At 32.7% G+C, this 18909-nt stretch overlaps 1 protein-coding gene across 1 annotated transcript; it reads right to left on the reverse strand.

Annotated features, from left to right (window-relative positions):
* Window positions 1-11856: 11856 nt before the first annotated feature.
* On the reverse strand, window positions 11857-13571 carry LOC137805555 (uncharacterized). Its single transcript, XM_068605500.1, has 3 exons — window positions 13104-13571; window positions 12449-12926; window positions 11857-12326 (listed from the first exon to the last, which is right to left on the reverse strand). The coding sequence occupies exons 1-3, from the start codon at window positions 13569-13571 to the stop codon at window positions 11857-11859; spliced, it is 1416 nt and encodes a 471-aa protein (XP_068461601.1).
* Between the last annotated feature and the right edge of the window lie 5338 nt (window positions 13572-18909).

The raw sequence follows: 18909 nt of genomic DNA on the forward strand, positions 1-18909 counted from the left end.
AAATACTATTTTAAATACTAAAAAATGTATTGATATCTAATTAATTTCTATTATTGATAAATAGTTTCTAAATTGGTATTTATTTTTATTGATTTCTATTTAATGATTTGTTTGTAGGGTATATTTATGAGTGATCTGGTAAGCCAACAAACTCTCATATGATATACTCTAAATGATGGATTCTGATACTATATTAATAAAGTCTAACACAACCTTATAAAAATTAGCTTATAAAGTGAAATTTACACCACTTATATATCATGAAATGTTCTTATATCTAATTGTTGTGGGATTTCCAACCATTAGTGTCAAATTTTGTTACTACCCTTTTTTGTTGCATCTAGGTTTTATTTAAAGTTTTACTCTTTTTTTTGGAACAATTAACCATGCATGTTTATCTTAAGATGAAGTTTGTTTGATATCTTGTTTCACTTGAAAATAATTATATTTTATTTATTATAGAAGTAATATGTGTATATATAATAATAATAATATATTTACCTATTCCATTTTTTATTACTTTATAAAGTAAGTATTATCCTTACAATCAAATATACGAAATCAAATTATAATAAACTTATTTTTAAATAAAAATAATTTCTCAAAGCCTTATTTAATGTTGCTATTTAAAAAATACTCATGTCTTTAAACTTAAATTCTCAATAAATATAACTAAGGATAGTAGGAAAAAAATGTATTTATTGTATAGAAAAAATATTAAATAAACGTAACAACTATTCTTGATAATTATGAAATAAGTTAATTTTATTTATAATTGAATCTTGAAGTATTTAATAAAAAATTAAATACATTTAATATTTTAGAAATATAAAACACATTCAATACTGATAATAAAAAATGAAGTAGGAAAACTGGTCAGAGGATATAAAACTATTGTAGAAGTAATCTTCGTAACTTATTTTTCAAGTGTCCTATTTTAAAAATATTTTTTTTTATTTGAATGTCATTTTTAAAAATATTTGCAAACGCCTACCTTATGCATTAGACTATGATGTAACACCCCATAATTTACATATAAATATTACATAAAAGTTCTACCAGTTTCTATATAAATTTGGAATTTTTCAAAAACATTCCTAATACATGATTAAGATTTATAGAAATACAAATATTGACATATCCAGAACTCAAAATTAGACTATGAAACCTCTAAGGCTCTCTTGCACCTGTATGGTCATTTGTTCGTGTACATAGTACAGTCATCGCAGTTCAAACACAACAAGAAAAGCAAGGATAAACTAGTGAAAATAGAATTTTATAATATACACAATTAAATCAAAAGAGAAAACCAAATTACATGATCAATTTCTCAAATTATTCAATTTTCTTCAAATCTCAATAATAAACAATCACATAGATCTCACATGGATCTACACATCCATAATATTCAACAAACAACGTCTTCTGGAAGACCCGTATTAAGTAAGTCCTACTAGAGACTAACACCTGATCCAAAGATTACCAGCAAATCCAACAGAAAGGATCAGGGTAAGTTCAATACAACTCAAGTCGTGCATCTCATATGTCACGGTGTGCATGAACTCCCCCATCAGCTTCTCACCACCTGATATCTTAGTCTATGTGACTTAGATCATCAGTGAAGCTCGGAGATCTCTGTTACCACATTGGCATCAATATTTAATACACAACAAACATCACTCCATACATTATCACAAATGTATGAATTCAATTCCATACCATTTCGTCATATAATATCATTCAAAAAGTGATCCAAAATATTCAAAAGTCTATTTGACATAAAAAATAACACTTTAATACTAAATCATCAAAATCGAATATTTCCACAAATTTAAATAATATATAAACAAACAACCCAATATATATATATATATATATATATATATATATATATATATATATATATATAAACACAACATCCTTGCAAGAGAAATTGAATATTGGGACTGTTGATTTTGGCTTAATCCCAAGTTCCACATCGGTGAGTTCATTGTTTGGGAGGAGGTTTGAGAGTTATAAATTAACCTCTCCTCCTTCACTGTGATATATCCCAATTTGTAATATCTTCTCCCATAATAATAAAAGTGAGCTGTTTTTGCTGTGCTCGGAGATTAGGCTAAATTGGCCGAACTCCGTTAACAATTTTCTGGTGTGTTTTTTCCTCTTTATCTCTTTTATTATTCCGCTTTATTTATTCAATATTATTTGTCGGGTAGCTCTGTTAGGGTTCTGTTTTAGTGGAAAAATTACCCGTTTTTTCCAACAAGTGGTATCAAGAGCTGAAGGTTCACCTTGGATTGTTTGAAATTGTTTGTAATATTGAATCCAATATTTTGAGTTTGTGATGGCAAGAGGTTGTCAACAAAGTCAGACAAATGGGAGAATAGGGAGGTCTAAGTCTAAAGGTCGAGTCGTTGCCAAAGATGAGTGTGCTTTCTGTCATGAGAAAGGACACTGGAAGAAAGACTGTCCAAAACTGCAGAAGAAAGGGAAGGCTCCACAAGATGCAAATGTTGCAGAATACAAAAGTGATATGGAATCAGATATCTCTTTAATTGTCTCGCTTTCAGCATCATCGTATCCAGATGAGTGGATATTGGATTCAGGTTGTACCTATCATATGTGTCCCATTCGGGAATGGTTCTTTGAATTTCAAGAACTTGATGGCGGGGTTGTTTACATGGGTAATGATAATCCATGTAAGACAGCTGGGATAGGTTCAATCAAGCTGCGGAATCATGATGGATCCACCAGAATTTTGCGGGATGTACGGTACGTGCCAAAGTTGAAGAAGAATCTCATCTCATTGGGGGCTTTAGAATCTAAAGGCCTAGTTGTGACGATGCGAGATGGAATTCTTAAAGCAACTTCAGGAGCACTAGTGATGTTGAAAGGCGTGAGGAAGAACAATTTGTATTACTGCCAAGGTAGTACAGTGGTGGGGACAATAGCGGTAACAACTTCTAGCTCTAAGAAGGATGCTGAGGCAACAAAGTTGTGGCATATGAGGTTGGGACATGCTGGAGAGAAATCCTTGCAAATTCTTACCAAGCAGGGATTGTTGAAAGGTACGAAGGCTTGCAAACTTGAATTTTGTGAGCATTGTGTTCTGGGAAAACAACGAAGAGTGAAGTTTGGCACTGCAATTCACAATACCAAGGGTATTCTGGATTATGTGCATTCAGATGTGTGGGGACCTGCCAAGACTCCGTCAATCGGAGGTAGGCATTATTTTGTCACTTTTGTGGATGATTTTTCCAGAAGAGTTTGAGTGTTTACTATGAAGAATAAAAATGATGTGCTTGAAATTTTCCTTAAGTGGAAAACTCAAGTTGAAAACCAGACAGGAAGGAAGATTAAGGTTCTCCAAACAGACAATGGAGGAGAATACAAGAGTGATCCGTTCCTGAAGGTATGCCAAGATTGTGGCATAGTTCGACACTTCGCTGTTAGAAAAACACCACAGCAGAATGGGGTGTCGGAGCGTATGAACAAGACACTTGTGGAGAAAGTTCGTTGTATGCTGTCTAATGCTGAGTTAGGCAAAGAGTTTTGGGCTGAGGCTGTGACATACGCTCAACATGTCAATCGTTTGCCATCATCTGCTATAGATGGCAAAACCCCGTTAGAGGTATGGTCTGGAAAACCTGCAACTGATTATGATTCTTTGCATGTTTTTGGTTCTATTGCATATTATCATGTGATTGAATCAAAATTGGATCCACGGGCAAAGAAGGCTCTTTTCATGGGCTTTAGTCCTGGAGTGAAGGGATACCGTTTGTGGTGTCTAGAGGCAAAGAAGACGATTATCAGCAGGGATGTTACCTTTGATGAATCTGCCATGTTAAAGAAGGTAAATCCAGAAGGAGCTGATAGTACTCCGCAACAGGTGGAGTGTGCCCGGAAGCAGGTGGAGTTTGAGCAGATAGTGGTGATCCCAACACGAAATACCACAAGTGATTCTCCTATGGCAGAAGAAGAGTCAGATGAGGAAGAGGTTCCTACCCAAGAATCTCAACAGCAATCAGCGCCAATTGCAGTTAGAAGACAGAGACGAGATATTCAGAAGCCTGCTCGTTTCATGGATATGGTTGCCTATGCACTTCCAGTTGTTGATGACATTCCATCCACTTACCCAGAAGCTATTATGAGTTCAGAGAGTGGTAATTGGGCAGGTGCGATGGAAGAGGAGATGCAGTCTTTGAAGAAGAACAAGACGTGGAAGCTGGCACAATTACCAAAAGGTAAGAAGGCAATTGGGTGCAAATGGGTATTTGCAAAGAAAGAATGATTTGCTAATAAAGAAGATGTTCGCTACAAGGCAAGGTTGGTTGCTAAAGGCTTTGCTCAGAGGAAGGGAATTGATTATAATGAGGTATTTTCTCCAGTTGTTAAACATTCCTCCATTCGAATTTTGTTGGCCTTGGTAGCACAGTTGAATTTGGAGCTTGCTCAACTTGATGTAAAGACCGCATTCCTACACGGTGATTTGAAGGAGGAAATCTATATGACTCAACCAGAAGGATACAATGTTGATGGTAAAGAAGATTGGGTTTCTAAACTTAGCAAATCGTTGTACGGACTGAAACAATCTCCGAGACAGTGGTACAAACGATTTGATAAGTTCATGAAGGATCAGAAGTACAAGATAAGCAAATATGATCATTGTGTGTATTTGCGCAGACTTGAAGATGGTTCCTACATTTACTTACTCTTATATGTTGATGATATGCTGATTGCAGCAAAGAGCCAAGTTGAGATTGACAGGTTAAAGGCTCAGTTGAGTAAAGAGTTCGAGATGAAGGATTTGGGGGAAGCCAAGAAGATTCTCGGCATGGAGATAAACAGGGACAGGGAGAGGGGAAAACTTTGGCTGTCACAGAAGCAGTATTTGCAGAAGGTACTACAACGTTTTGGTATACACGAAGATACAAAACCTGTAAGTACCCCACTTGCTCCTCATTTGAAATTGAGTAGCCGTTTATCTCCGACGACTGATGAAGAACGAGAATACATGGCGAAAGTCCCATATGCAAATGCAGTTGGAAGCTTGATGTATGCAATGGTGTGTACAAGACCAGATATTTCACAGGCTGTGAGTGTTGTTAGCAGGTACATGCATAATCCGAGCAAGGGACATTGGCAACCTGTGAGATGGATTCTACGGTACCTCCAAAATACCTTAGATGTTGGATTGACATTTGAGCAAGATGAATCACTTGGTCAATGCATAGTTGGATATTGTGATTCTGATTATGCAGGTGATTTGGATAAGCGACGGTCTACAACTGGCTATTTGTTCACTTTAGCAAAAGCGCTAGTTAGTTGGAAGTCTACCTTGCAGTCTATGGTGGCTTTGTCATGACAGAGGCAGAGTATATGGCAATTACAGAGGCTGTGAAGGAAGCAATTTGGCTTCATGGGTTGCTTAAAGACTTGGGAGTTGGTCAGAAACAACTTGAGTTATATTCTGACAGTTAGAGTGCTATTCATTTAGCAAAGAATCAAGTCTTTCATGCACGGACGAAGCACATTGATGTTCGCTATCACTTTGTGCGTGAGATTCTCGAAGAAGAGGAGATTGTTCTCCAGAAGATTCACACTACGGAGAATCCTGCAGATATGCTCACCAAAGTGGTTACAAGGACCAAGTTTGAACACTGTTTAGACTTGGTTAATATCTTGCACATTTGAAGTTGGCGTCCGGAGGTGCAAATTTGAAGCACTGCAAAGTTTGTTTTTGTTATGTTTTGAGAAGATTTGTATTAGGTGGAACTTGAAATTAAGCCAAGGTGGAGATTTGTTGATTTTGGCTTAATCCCAAGTCCCACATCGGTGAGTTCATTGTTTGGGAGGAGGTTTGAGAGTTATAAATTAACCTCTCATCCTTCATTGTGATATATCCCAATTTGTAATATCTTCTCCCATAATAATAAAAGTGAGTTGTTTTTGCTGTGCTCGGAGATTAGGCTAAATTGGCCGAACTCCGTTAACAATTTTTTGGTGTGTTTTTTCCTCTTTATCTATTTTATTATTCCGCTTTATATATTCAATATTATTTGTCGGGTAGCTCTGTTAGGGTTCTGTTTTAGTGGAAAAATTACCCATTTTTCCCAACAGGGACCACGTCCCTTCCACATCCAAATCTTCTAGCCTAGGGTTCTATTAAAAATTAAATTTAGCTTCCCTTACCTCAATTGCTTGCTTTCCAAGTAACTTCTAGAATTTTATTCCCCACCATTTGATAAGCTTCAAGATTTACGGGCCTAATGCAAATTATCCAAACAGAACAAAAATTCAGTATATAATATAATAAGTTGAGAGGATTAAACTTCTCAACTGACCACACCAAGATTGATGACTAAATCCTAAGGAAAAATAGAGAACAAAAGAACTTTAGAGAAAAAATGAACTTATTCTGTTTAAAAATCTGATCGGGTAGAAATGTTTCTTAACTTGCCAGCTACAACGTGGTCTGATCATATTCTAAAATAGATGAAGATTGGGAGAGAAAATTAAGAGAGAGGGAGAAAAAAGAATACGGAGAGAGAAATGGAGATAAGGAAGAAAGAAACCGTGGATGAGGGGAGGGTCTGTGTGTTTTTTTTACGCTGTTACAAAATATATATATATATATATATATTTGACTTTGAATTTTTATTTATTTCTTATGAGTAAGTTGTACATGAAAAAAAAAAATATTTAGTCTATTACACTTTAAGTAATTCTTCTGATATGATGATTGCGATCATGAACTACAAGAATATTTTTTGAAGTTTGTATTACAAGCATATGAATGAAAATTCATCTTTATTTTATATTTTTCTATTCTTAATGAAAGGAAAATTCTTCTTTATTTTATATTTCTTCTATTATTAATGAAAGGAATTATTGTGTTTGGACATAATTAATGAGAATTAATTTAATATCAAAGAATTAATTTAATATCAAAAATCAATTCCCGTTTCTTGTTAGCAATACCAAAAACACCCAAATTAAACATCTTTGTACACAAACAACCTTAAATATTTTCTCAAGCATTTTCATAAGATATTTGGAAAAATTCCATAAATAATGAATTAAAAGTGCTTACTTTAAATAATAATTGGTTTATGTTTTACCTTTCTATTAGTAAACATTATATGTAAGTTGGTGTTCAAGATTAAACACAAGTTATATGATGCAATTGATATAAGTAAAACCCATTTGGTTACGAAATGATTTACTCAAACTTTTCAAATGTTTTCAAATAGCTTGAAATCAACAATGTTTTTCTTCGTGGAAATTGTACATTCCTTTTCCTTATTGCCCCTTTAATTTCTCTTGGATATGTTCAAGTTTAGTATTTTTTTTCTTTGCTTATTAAACATCATGATTCTCACCTACTTCCTTGTTAATATTGGTTAATAATATTATTTAACTAGGAATGATTGGATTGAGATTAATTAAGTTAAACATTACTGACTTAGAGAGTTTTCTATTAAAGACTTGGGTTCGTTACATTACTTACTTGACTTGGAAATTAACCAGTAAGGGTATTATGTTGAATAAAAAAGCATTGCCTTGATTTAATTTTAGAGAATAACTTACTAAGGAGTAAACATGTTGCTTCCCTTATGCTTCCTTGTAAAAAATCATTTGATTTTGTAGGAGGATTAATATAGCTTTATTATAGAATGAAAAAAAACTTTAGATATGTTTTATTTTTATTTTTTAACTTATTTTTCTTTAATAGTAATAAATTAGGTTCATATTTGCTTTAATTTTATGGTTTTAGATTTTTTGTTTTTTTTTTATTATTTTGGCCATAAATTTTTCTATAGACTATTTTTGGTCGATTCTAGTTATATTGAATTCTACATTTCTAGGGATAACAAAGCGAACTGGATTGAACTGCCAACCCGCCATCATTTAGGAATCTGCTAATCCGCATAGACTCGATCCGTCTAACCTGTCAACCCGACAACGTGGGAAGGGCTAGCCTACTAGTTTGTCCTTCTTTATTTTTAACACTTTTAAAGTGGAATCTCATGCTTTTGGAATTAAAATTGTCGGTGATCAATATTTTATATAAAAATTTATTTATATTAATTTCTTTATAAAGCATTTCATTCATTGAAGTATTGTTGATATTTATTTTATTTTGTTAGACATTAAACCTTCTTTGATTAGAATATTAAAGTCTCATTCATGTTTATTGTCCAAAGAGTGGTATTAATTACTACAATCAAGTAAATAGATCCAAAATAAGAAAAATTACAAAAAAGAAAAAATTGAAAAAGTGACGGGTCAGCCCACCAACCCACCCTCTGATGGGGCGAGTTACTAATTTTAGCTTGTATCACCTTGGCAGGTCAACTTGTCCCATCCCGCTTTTGACGGACTAGTGACGGGTCAGGCCAAATTAGGTAGGGCTGATTCGTTTTGCCACCCCTATACATTTTTATGAATTCAAAATGGACATATGGTTTTTGAAGTTCTCTCTTATTTTTAATCATTTTTAGAAGTTGAGGAAGATTTGTTGAATTTTTGTAAAGAATCCATGGAAGTTCGATTCTCGTTGTTTTAATTTAAACTTTTGTAATTGAGTTTATGAACCTAATTAGAGTCCACATCGAGGCTCATACTTACTTTATATTTTAGAGAATTTAAATAACTATATGTTCTCTAAGGTTGTACATAGAAATCATTTGATTAATTTTTCAATTTTAGGAATTGTTTATTAATCTCCTTTCTCTCTTTTCTCTCATTTTTTTTGTTCTAACTTTTCCTCTTCTCCCCTCATTCGTGCTTTTGTTCTTCATCAATGAAGAACTAATCCTTGAGGATTAATTCATGAAATTGAGATCAAACAAACCAAATTGAGTTTTGTACTGATCATTGAACACTTTGATTTTTGTTTTGTACTGATCATTGAACACTTTGATTTTTTTTCTTTCTCTTCTCTTATTTCATTTTTTTTTCAATTAATGTGCGTTTCTGGTTTTATAAATCAAATTAGGAATTGATTGAGTCCTGAGTTGATGAATGATATTTTGACTTGATTCATATAATCGTTTTAATGGATTAACCGAATCAGTTAATTGTCCATACTTAGATTTGAATCTTTAAAGAACTATGCTAAGAGAAATTGTTTAGTTCTTGAATATGTGAATTGACCTTTAATCTCTTGATTTTAGTTTCTTAAAATTTGTGGTGTTTTCAATTTGTATATTATGTTTTCTAAACTCCTAGATTCCCAATTTTAATTTGTACAAAAATAAAATATTAAAAATTGAATACAACTAATATGTCTAAGAATCTACCTAGGTTGTGCTCTATATTATAAAATTTAGAGAGAACTTAGTATCTTTGATCTTAAGAACAACATTAAAAACCAATTACTTAATAATCCTAGTTCTAGTTGAGATTTTTCCTTTAAAAAATAGACTAACAAGACTTAACACCAATGAACCATGATATATATATATTACTTTCAACCTAAAACCTTAAAAAACCTTAAAGTTATATATTTGTGAGTTTTTCTTTTCTTTTATGCTATTCAATTTTCTTATTTATTTATATTAAATGTAAAATTTTAAACTCATGTTTAGATTACTAACCGTTATCATAAAAAAATTAAATGACCATCCCATATATCTCACCAACAATAGTTTTACTATTAGCTTTTCGGTCCAACAATTAAGCCACATGATTTATCCTCATCTTTTCTCATCTACGAGCTCCATATAGTGTATTAAAAATACTTAAAATCATGTCTTAATTGATTTTTTTCCTCAATCTAACGAATTAATGTAGTGTGGTTTTTCAAATTCAAATTGGGAAGGTTGTATTGATTCTATAGGCTCATTTATTGGTTATTGCATGTTCCTTGACATTTCTCTCACATATTCAAAATAATTTTTTTTATCTATAATATCTATCTTCCTCTGACATTGAATATCAAACTCTTACCACTTTATTTTGTGAGATGCAATGGTTCAAATACTTATATAATGATATCCAAATTCACAATTAATACTTATTTGGAGAATCAGTTTGCAATCTACATTGCTACAACTCTTATGTTTCATTAGAATACTAAACACATTAAAATTGTCACTTTGTTCAATCTAAGCTTAAAGATGATCTTATTCATCTTCTCCCATTTGATAAACACATTAAAGATGCTCCACAAATTGTTGATATTATCACTGAGATTCTTCATCCAAAATTACTAAAAATGTCTCTAAGCTTAGCATAATGATTACCTACGTTTCAGCTTGTAGAGAATATTACACGAAGAAGACTATTTTAGAACTAATTTTGTTTTAACTAAATGTGTTTTTTAAGTTAATTATTTTTCTTTTATTTATTTAAAAAACAAAAGAACAATAATTAACTTAAAAAAACACATCAATTGTTTAACATGAAATTTGACTTGAAACATTAAATATTAGACATATATATTCACACATAAATTTGGTTGCATTCGAAGTTGGAAGTAAGGAATTCCCTCAACCTAAAGGTACATCCTACTACAAATAGAAAAAACTTTCGTCTGTTTTACTTATTATTATTATTATTAATAATAATAATAGTAATAATAATAATAATAATTTTAAAGAAAGAGTTTGGATTTTTCTTCACTTAAATTAGGGAGATTCATGTCATAAAAAGAAAAGGACGCAAACTAACAAAACATTTTAGGTATCCTATTTTTTCCAAAATATAATGAAAATCATTAAGGTATATAAAAAATGATTAATTAAGGTAATATGATATTTGAATCAGGAATCCACCTTTGACATGTGAATCTCCTTCTTTTACTATTAGTGGGTGCCGTAGTCTTGTATATACTGATCTTTCCATTCTTTTGGATACTTTTTCATTGGCCAAGAATCAAAATACTAGTTATCAATGGCATGAAGTTGCCGATCAAAATAAAATAAAAATCAATGGCATGAACTAGATTGAAAGCCTGGTAGTAAATCAGACTTTAAAACACGAATAAGGTTGATTTCCTAATACGTGGATGATTAATGTTTATAAAGACTTATTCGTAGTGTATTGTGCAAGTCTCCCATGATACAACAAGAACTCTTTGAAAAATACCGAGAATAACAGAACTAGCAAACAATTCTTAAAAGAGTAAGAATCCAGGATACAACAAATATTTAGAACAAGAAAAGAGAAATAATGAATGAGAGAAAAAGAGAAAGAGAGCGGTGAGCGTGATGCTTTGAGGAGGCAGACGAAACCCTAATTTATAGAGTGGAAAAAAGGTAACAACCCTAAAGTTGCCACAACTTCAAAGCTATCACCGGCGACACTACTTCACGTCCTAGCAACGCAACGTCTCGAGAAGAACGAATGAGATTTCGGAGGTCAGAGTCTTGCATGGAGCACCTACCTTAGCAAAGATCACGAGTTGTAGAACAGTGTTGGTTTTTTTAGAATAAATCAGAAGAAGATATTTTATTATCTTTGCCAACAATTACATTTATAGTACTTGCACTAACTGACTCTTAAATGATTTTATGAGCAGTTACCTAGAAATATTAAATCAGCAATTAAAAATAAAATATCACGTGCACTTATGTGCATTTATATGCAGTTAAAAAACATAATTTCCAACACTCCTCCTTGATTTTTTGAACTGCAAATTTCAATCTTTTGTCTTGAGAACTCAATCTTGTTGGCGGGAAGTGGCTTGGTAAACAAATCTGCAATTTTTTTTTCTCATCCTCGTTTTGCTTAATCTCCATTCAACACCTTTTGATTTGTCATAAGGTGCAGATTCTAAAAGACTTTTGTCAAAGCCTAAGCTGATAAAATAATCATCAATTCGGTTATACCATGTTCTGAGAACCTCTTTTAAGCCATAAATAGCTTTAGACAACTTATAAACTTTGTCTTCTTTTCCTTTCCTTCCACAATGAAACCTTTAGGTTGCTCAACAAAAATTTCCTCTTCAAGAAATCCATTTAGGAATGTTGACTTGACATCCATTTGATGTACCTTTCTATCTCGAGGTATGTCAACAACCTCCCGAGTTTTGTTTTTCTCAATCATATACACCTCTTCCTCCATTGTCTTTTTCGCCTTTGGGTCATTGATAACTTCTTTGTGATCAACAGGTTCTTCGTGATCCGCAGGTTCACATACTGCAACGTTACATCTATGATATATGTTAGAGAGTAATCGATTGCCTTTAATTGGTGGAACATCTTCCATTTCAGATTTTTGCATCTTGAGAAGCCCTTGACCAGCTCCTCCTGAAATAGATCTAATGAGAAACTTTTGCCTCTCATTTGTACCTTGAACAAATCTTGTTCTGTAGCATCCTTGATCAAACAATGGTTATCTTCAAACAACACCTTGAAGCCTTTTTGTAGCAACTGACCAACACTCAATAAATTTTGGTCTATGTTAGGTACATATAACACATCAGTAATAGTTTTAGTACCTGAATGTGTTGCTATATCAATGGTTCCTATTCCTTCTACTAAAATGTGACCCCCATGACCTATCTTCACCTTTGAAATTTTTGAAGGCTTCAACTCCTTGAAAAGTTTTTTGTCATAAGTCATGTGATTTGTGCATCCACTATCAATTAGCCAAGATGCACTTGAAATATTGCTTGAGAAACCAGTTGCAACGAAAAGTACATCCTCCTCCTCATTTGCTAATTGAGCATCTACGTCTTGTTGCTCACTTTGGTTTACATCTTGTTGCTCACTTTGGTTTCTACAAATGATTGCTTCATGCCCAAGTTGATTGCACTTGTTGCACTTAGCATCAGGTCTTCTCCAGCACTTAAACGGTGGATGACCTAACTTGTCGCAATGCTTACAAGGAGAGTAATTTCTCCTTTTGTTGTTATTGTGTGCAACAACTTCTCCATTTTCTTGTTGGTTCTGCTTGATCTTGCTATCTTTGTTTCTCTAGCCACCTTCATGTTTGGTTGTTAAGGCTGCTTCTATTGCTCCATCTTGTCTCATGGCTCTTCTTTGTTCTTGTGCTTGTAAAGCATTTAAGAGCTCTGCAAGAGAAATTTTTTATAGGTCCTTTGTGTTCTCTAGGGTTGTTATGGTGGCTTCAAACCTCTCCGGAATTGTTACAAGCAGTGTTTCCACAATTCTAGAATCTTTTAACACAGATCCAAGCAACCTCACTTTGTTGGCAATGCTTAGAAGTCTGTCAGAGTACTCTTTTACGGATTCTGACTCATTCATTCTCTGCAGTTCAAACTCCCTGATTAGATTCAACACTTGCATTCCACGAATCCTCTCATCACCTTCATATTTTGCCTTAAGGTAATCCCATATTTCTTTTGCTGACTTCAAGGACATTATCCTTGTGAATACCATAGGAGATACAACTGCAAATAGACATGCTTTTGCCTTTGATCTTTTCATCTTCTTTTCCTTCTGTGATTTTATTTGTGCCACAGTAGGGTTTTCTAGAAGGGAGTGAATTTCCTCTTCTACACCTTCTAGGTAGGTCTCCATACGAACAACCCACATTTGATAATTGTCTCCATCAAAGACAGGTGGTGCCATTGCTGAAAAATTGGAACCTCCTTCCATTGATGCACTCTACTAACCTCACATATCCCTCAAGAAGATAGCTCTGATACCAATTGTTGGTTTTTTAAAAATAAATTAGAGGAAGATATTTTATTATCTTTGCCAACAATTACATGTATAGTACTTGCACTAACTGACCCTTAAATGATTTTATGAGCAGTTTACCTAGAAATATTAAATCAACAATTAAAACATAATTAAAATAGAAGAGTAAAATATCACGTGCACTTATGTGCATTTATATGCAGTTAAAAAACACAATTTCCAACAAAGAGGATCCCACATCCAAGAAGAGCTCTAAGATAATCGGGACAGTTGCACGAAGGTTGTCAGAAAACACTTAACAACGAAAATGAACCCTATGGGTTCGTGAAGCAAAATCGATATCTTCGTCTTTTGCGATATCTCAAATGCAATTCAAATGCAGTTTTACAACAATCCCGCATGTATTGGAAAAGATAGAAAAAGAAAAGAAAATCCTAAGTTAATATAAGATGTAATGCATCAGAGTTGGTATAACAAGCTACATGAACCAGTCTTAGATTGATGAACTTAACACACAATGCAGTTGGTATAGCAAGCTATATGAACCAAGACACTTAGTATGTGTTAGTGGTTTATCAATCACAATTCACGCCCACTATTCTTGTTGTTATCGCTCTGTTGCGCTTACTAGGCCATGTGCTTGCTCGATATTCATGAGTGCTTTAGAGATCTCGCCAATATCTCATGCAAACGACCCCACTTGACACTCATATAGGTGATTTCATCAAGTGTATGTTGCAAATCATACACCACTCATAATGGATATGAATAATCATTAAAACTTTGTTAATCATTAAAACTCTTTTATCTAAAAAATTTAACCACAAAGTTTATCTTCTCGATAATGCAGTATCTAGCACTTTCACATACCACAAGAATGGGCCAATTTGATCTTAAAACAATTTTAGTGCTTGTAGAACTAACAAGTGACTTGTTTTTACCCATATGAACCTTATTCATGGGATCTCCAATCACAAAGGTCGGGTTTCCATTACTTGTTTGTTTTCAAATGGCTTAAGTCCCATTCTCCTCGATGTTTCCAAAATCAGTTTTCTCCTTAGGGGTTTTGTTAGAGGATCTGCCAAATTCTGTTCTTATTTGACATAGTCAATGAAATTGTTCCACTCTTTAGCAACTGCTTCACTAAATTATGTCTCAACTGTATATGTCTATTCTTTCCATTGTAAGTTTTATTTTTAGTTATAACTATTGCCGATTGGCAATCACAATGCATTAATACAAATGGGATTGGTTTCATTCCTAACAGAATGTTTGCTAAGAAGTTTTTCAACCACTCAACTTCACTATCAACCATTTCGAGAGCAACAAACTTATATTCCGTTGTTGATCTTGCAATAATTGTTTGTTGGCTGATCTCCATGTAACTGCACCACCTCCAAGTGTAAACACATAACCACCTCAGATTCGGTAGTTCAAACACAAATTCATTAGGCAAGGCTATGCTTTCTGCTTTGACATCTTCAAGCAGCTTGTGCTATTCGTTTATCTGAATTTTTATGTCCTTGTTTTCAATCATCTCCCTGTTAGAATATATAGCCTTAAACGAGAGGGGGGGGGGTTGAATTGTTTAAGAGGGATTTTCGCAATCTTTGAAGGTATAATGAAAATCAATGCTGAATTACAGAGAAAAGAATTAAGGAAACAAATACCCAAAACTGTTATAAGATGATATCACAAAAACAATCGGTTGTTTTGTCGAAACAACCAGTTTTTTTATCAGCAGTTAATAAAAACAACTTAAAACAAATATATGTGAGATCAGGGAAAGAGAGAATCACACAAACATATTTATACTGGTTCACTCTTACACCAAGAGCTACATCCAGTCCCCAGAAACCCCTAGGTAATCCACTATGCAATCAAAACCAGATTACACACATCACACACCAAAGTAGTGACCTTGAACCCCTCAAGAAACACACTACCATTGGCAAACCACACCAAGAATGTTGATCTTGAACACCTCAAGAACACACAACATTCCTTGGCATCACAACTACATAAATACAGTAATCAAGGAAGAAGGGAATAGAATACACATGGGTATTACAAAGCTTAAAGTTCAGAATTACAACCCAATCCTATTCCACACACTTAAGAATGATCCAAAGCTCTTTCAAATCTTGGAAAATTTGTTTTGATAAACTCTTTCTCTTACTCCAAGATTAGGAGCGTAAAACCACCTTTATATGGATCCACCAAGTGGTCAAAAACATTTAATAAATGAGCCAAGTTAGTTAGGATCATTTAAAACATATTAAAACCACTTAACAGAATTATGTTAAGGTTTTCAGGAAAACAATCGATTGTTTTGTCGAAACAATCGATTGATTTGGTTTGACAACAAAGTCAACCAAGTCAAACAACTTTCAACATTTTTCAAAAACTACTAAGGTAAAACAACCTGTTGAAATTTTGACAGCTTTTTAGAAAACACATTTTTTCAAAAGGTTAAAGATTCAAATGAACTTGGATCATCTTAAGGAGTGAATTAACAAGTATCAAACAACTAGACACACCTAGCAGCAAGGTCTTCAAGCTTTCCTCTTGGATTTGGAGACATCAAAGCATCTTGTTCAACACTCCCAACGATAGTAGTTTCCTATCATGAACCTTTGTCTAACGACGTCTTCAACAGTATATTTGAGGATAAAGGAATTCCAAATATTTTTTGCTTCCTTGTAAGAACAATAGACATCGAACAAATCATTAGATAACACATTGAGTAAGGTGTGATGATATACCTTTTTTGCATGTGTCCAACCATCAATTTGTTTTGCATTCGTACTTGAGTCGGGTTTAGGAGTCGTAAGCTATGAAGCCCATACACGGATACGGGTACAGATACGACACGGACACGGACACAGAAATACGACTAAATTGAAAATTATAGGACACGGGATACGGCTATGTATAAATTAAAATGTAGTAATATATTTTGTTATATGAAAAAAAATCAAGAAAAGCATTTATAAAAATGGTATAAAAAAATATGTATTTATGTAAACCATAATGTTTAACTTTTACATTTATTCATCTTCATTAAAAAATACAATTTCTAATTCTGGTTCATCAATAGATAAGCTAGCAATATCGAGAATTCCATTGTCATCCAATGAAAAGTCATCTCCTGCAATATCCCATAATTTAGTTTCCTCTTCTTTGTAATGTGAGGAGTTCCTTGAGAGAAGACGAAGATTACTATGGACAAATACTAGATCCTCTGTCCTTTTAGGTGTCATCTTATTTCTTTTTAAAGAATGTATAAAGGGGTCAACCAGTTTTGACGGGGTCACATTTGCACAAATTCTAACTCCTCCCCCTGTAATTCTTAACAAATGAGCTCTTACTCGAGTGTAAGATCCATTGAATGAAAAATCACACAAGCTACACTTGATCATATTATTTCCACCACCAGGAGTTTTCCTTAACTTTGAAACATATCTCCACAAAGGTTTTGTTTCATCTTCTTGTTCGGTAATTTGATTGGGTATATTCATCTTAATTTCTTATAACAAAATAAATTAAATATAAAAGATTTACTTACATATAAAAATCAAATAAATTCATTTAATAGAAATCAAAGAAATTCATTTAATAGAAATCAAATTATAAATATAAAAAATAAAATATGTAAGAAATTAAAGATGAATTATAATATATTTTATTTTAAAAAAATATATTCAATTATTATGTTATTTAAATAAGGTTATTTTATATTTTTTGTTTTAATATAATTATTAGAAAATAAATTATCTTCAATATTTAATATTTTTAGGTTAAAAGTTTAATTTACCTTTATAAAATATTATTTTTTTAATAAAAATTTAAGTGAATATTTAAAATATAAAAAAAATTATTTTTATGTTAGTAATTTAAAAATAAAATAAAATATTTAAATTATATGAGAATACATGATATTATATAATTATATTTAAATTATTTGAAAATATTAAAAATTAAATAAATAAAATAAATTCAAAATTATTGTATCTTTATTCAGAATTACAATGATATATTTATATAATAAATTATATTTAAATTATTTAAAAATATTAAAACTTAAATTCAAAATTATTGTATTTTAATCCAGATCTACAATGCTGATTAAAATATTGAATAAAATATAATCCTAATAAATATAATTATATAGAAATTATTTAAAAATATTAAAAATTCAATAAAAATTAAATTTAAATTAGTATTATATTGTATGTAAATTATGTAAATTATATGAAAGAGTATACCTTTCTCTGTAACAATGGTAGGTATGTATTTTAATGGCGGAAAAAAATTTAAGAATTTTAACATTGGAATCCGAAGGGATTTATTGGGACAATTGGGCAGTGTGAAAGTGATATTATAATATTAAAACTTTGGATAGTTACTTACCTCTCTCCAGAGCTTCTATTTTTTCTTCCTTTTCTTTCTTTCTTCTTTTTCCTTTCTTCTTTATTTGTTCTTCTGGAATGCTCACCACTTTATGCCTTCTACTTGAGTTCAACAATGCTTTCTCACTCGTTCTAACTCATATTTATAGATTTTATTTTTCAAATTATAAATTTTTTTAAGGAAAAAAATATTTTATTTATTCTTAATTTCCCTTTTTATTTCTGGATTTTCTTAAGATTTTTATATATTTTTTTATTTAAATAATTTGTTTAAGATTTTATGATTTTATTTGAGATTTTATGTGAAATAAGGGTTTAAAGAGTGGACCGGCGTGTCCAAGGAGTGGACCGCGTCCCTCCGGTGTGTCCAAGGAGTGGACCGCGTCTCCTCTGACGTGTCTTGGAAGAAGGTCGTATCTGGCCCATACAGCTGCATTCGACACCGCGTTGTGCACGCACCCGCCGCGTATCCGCGTCGGCGGCATATCGGAAGCGCAAATGGCTCGGTTTTGGCCGTATCCGAGATTCACAGGTCGTAAGTGCAAAAGCGACTCCGTACATGTCCAATAGGGTGGACATGCGTTTTTGCCGACGTTGAAAATTCTGACTGGTGAAGACTTCATTTTTTGAGACGTCTGCAAAGATGGTTTGCGTTATGAAAATCGTGTTTGACTTCTCTGAAATAAAGTTGATGTTATTGTCCGTATTGTCAGCCATAAGTCCTTAAGAATGTAGTAAATTAGACTTTAAAACACGAATAATGTTGATTTCTTGAGGCGTGGGTGATCACTGTTGTAAGGATTTATCTGTGGTGTATTGCGCAAGTCCTCCAGGATCCAACAACAACTTCTCGAAAAATACCGAGTACAACAGAACTAGCA

This window comes from Phaseolus vulgaris, chromosome 3, assembly GCF_000499845.2.
Source record: "Phaseolus vulgaris cultivar G19833 chromosome 3, P. vulgaris v2.0, whole genome shotgun sequence".
NCBI classification, from domain to species: domain Eukaryota; kingdom Viridiplantae; phylum Streptophyta; class Magnoliopsida; order Fabales; family Fabaceae; genus Phaseolus; species Phaseolus vulgaris.

Bases quoted from the DNA above. Each gene is read 5' to 3' on its own strand.
- LOC137805555 (XM_068605500.1), bottom strand. From the start codon at position 13,571: ATGGAAGGAGGTTCCAATTTTTCAGCAATGGCACCACCTGTCTTTGAT. The intron at 12,927-13,103 runs GTAACAATTCCG...GAAGGTGGCTAG, and splicing joins GAATTGTGGAAACACTGCTT to AGAAACAAAGATAGCAAGAT. The intron at 12,327-12,448 runs GTACTAAAACTA...TGTTTGATCAAG, and splicing joins TGATATAGCAACACATTCAG to GATGCTACAGAACAAGATTT.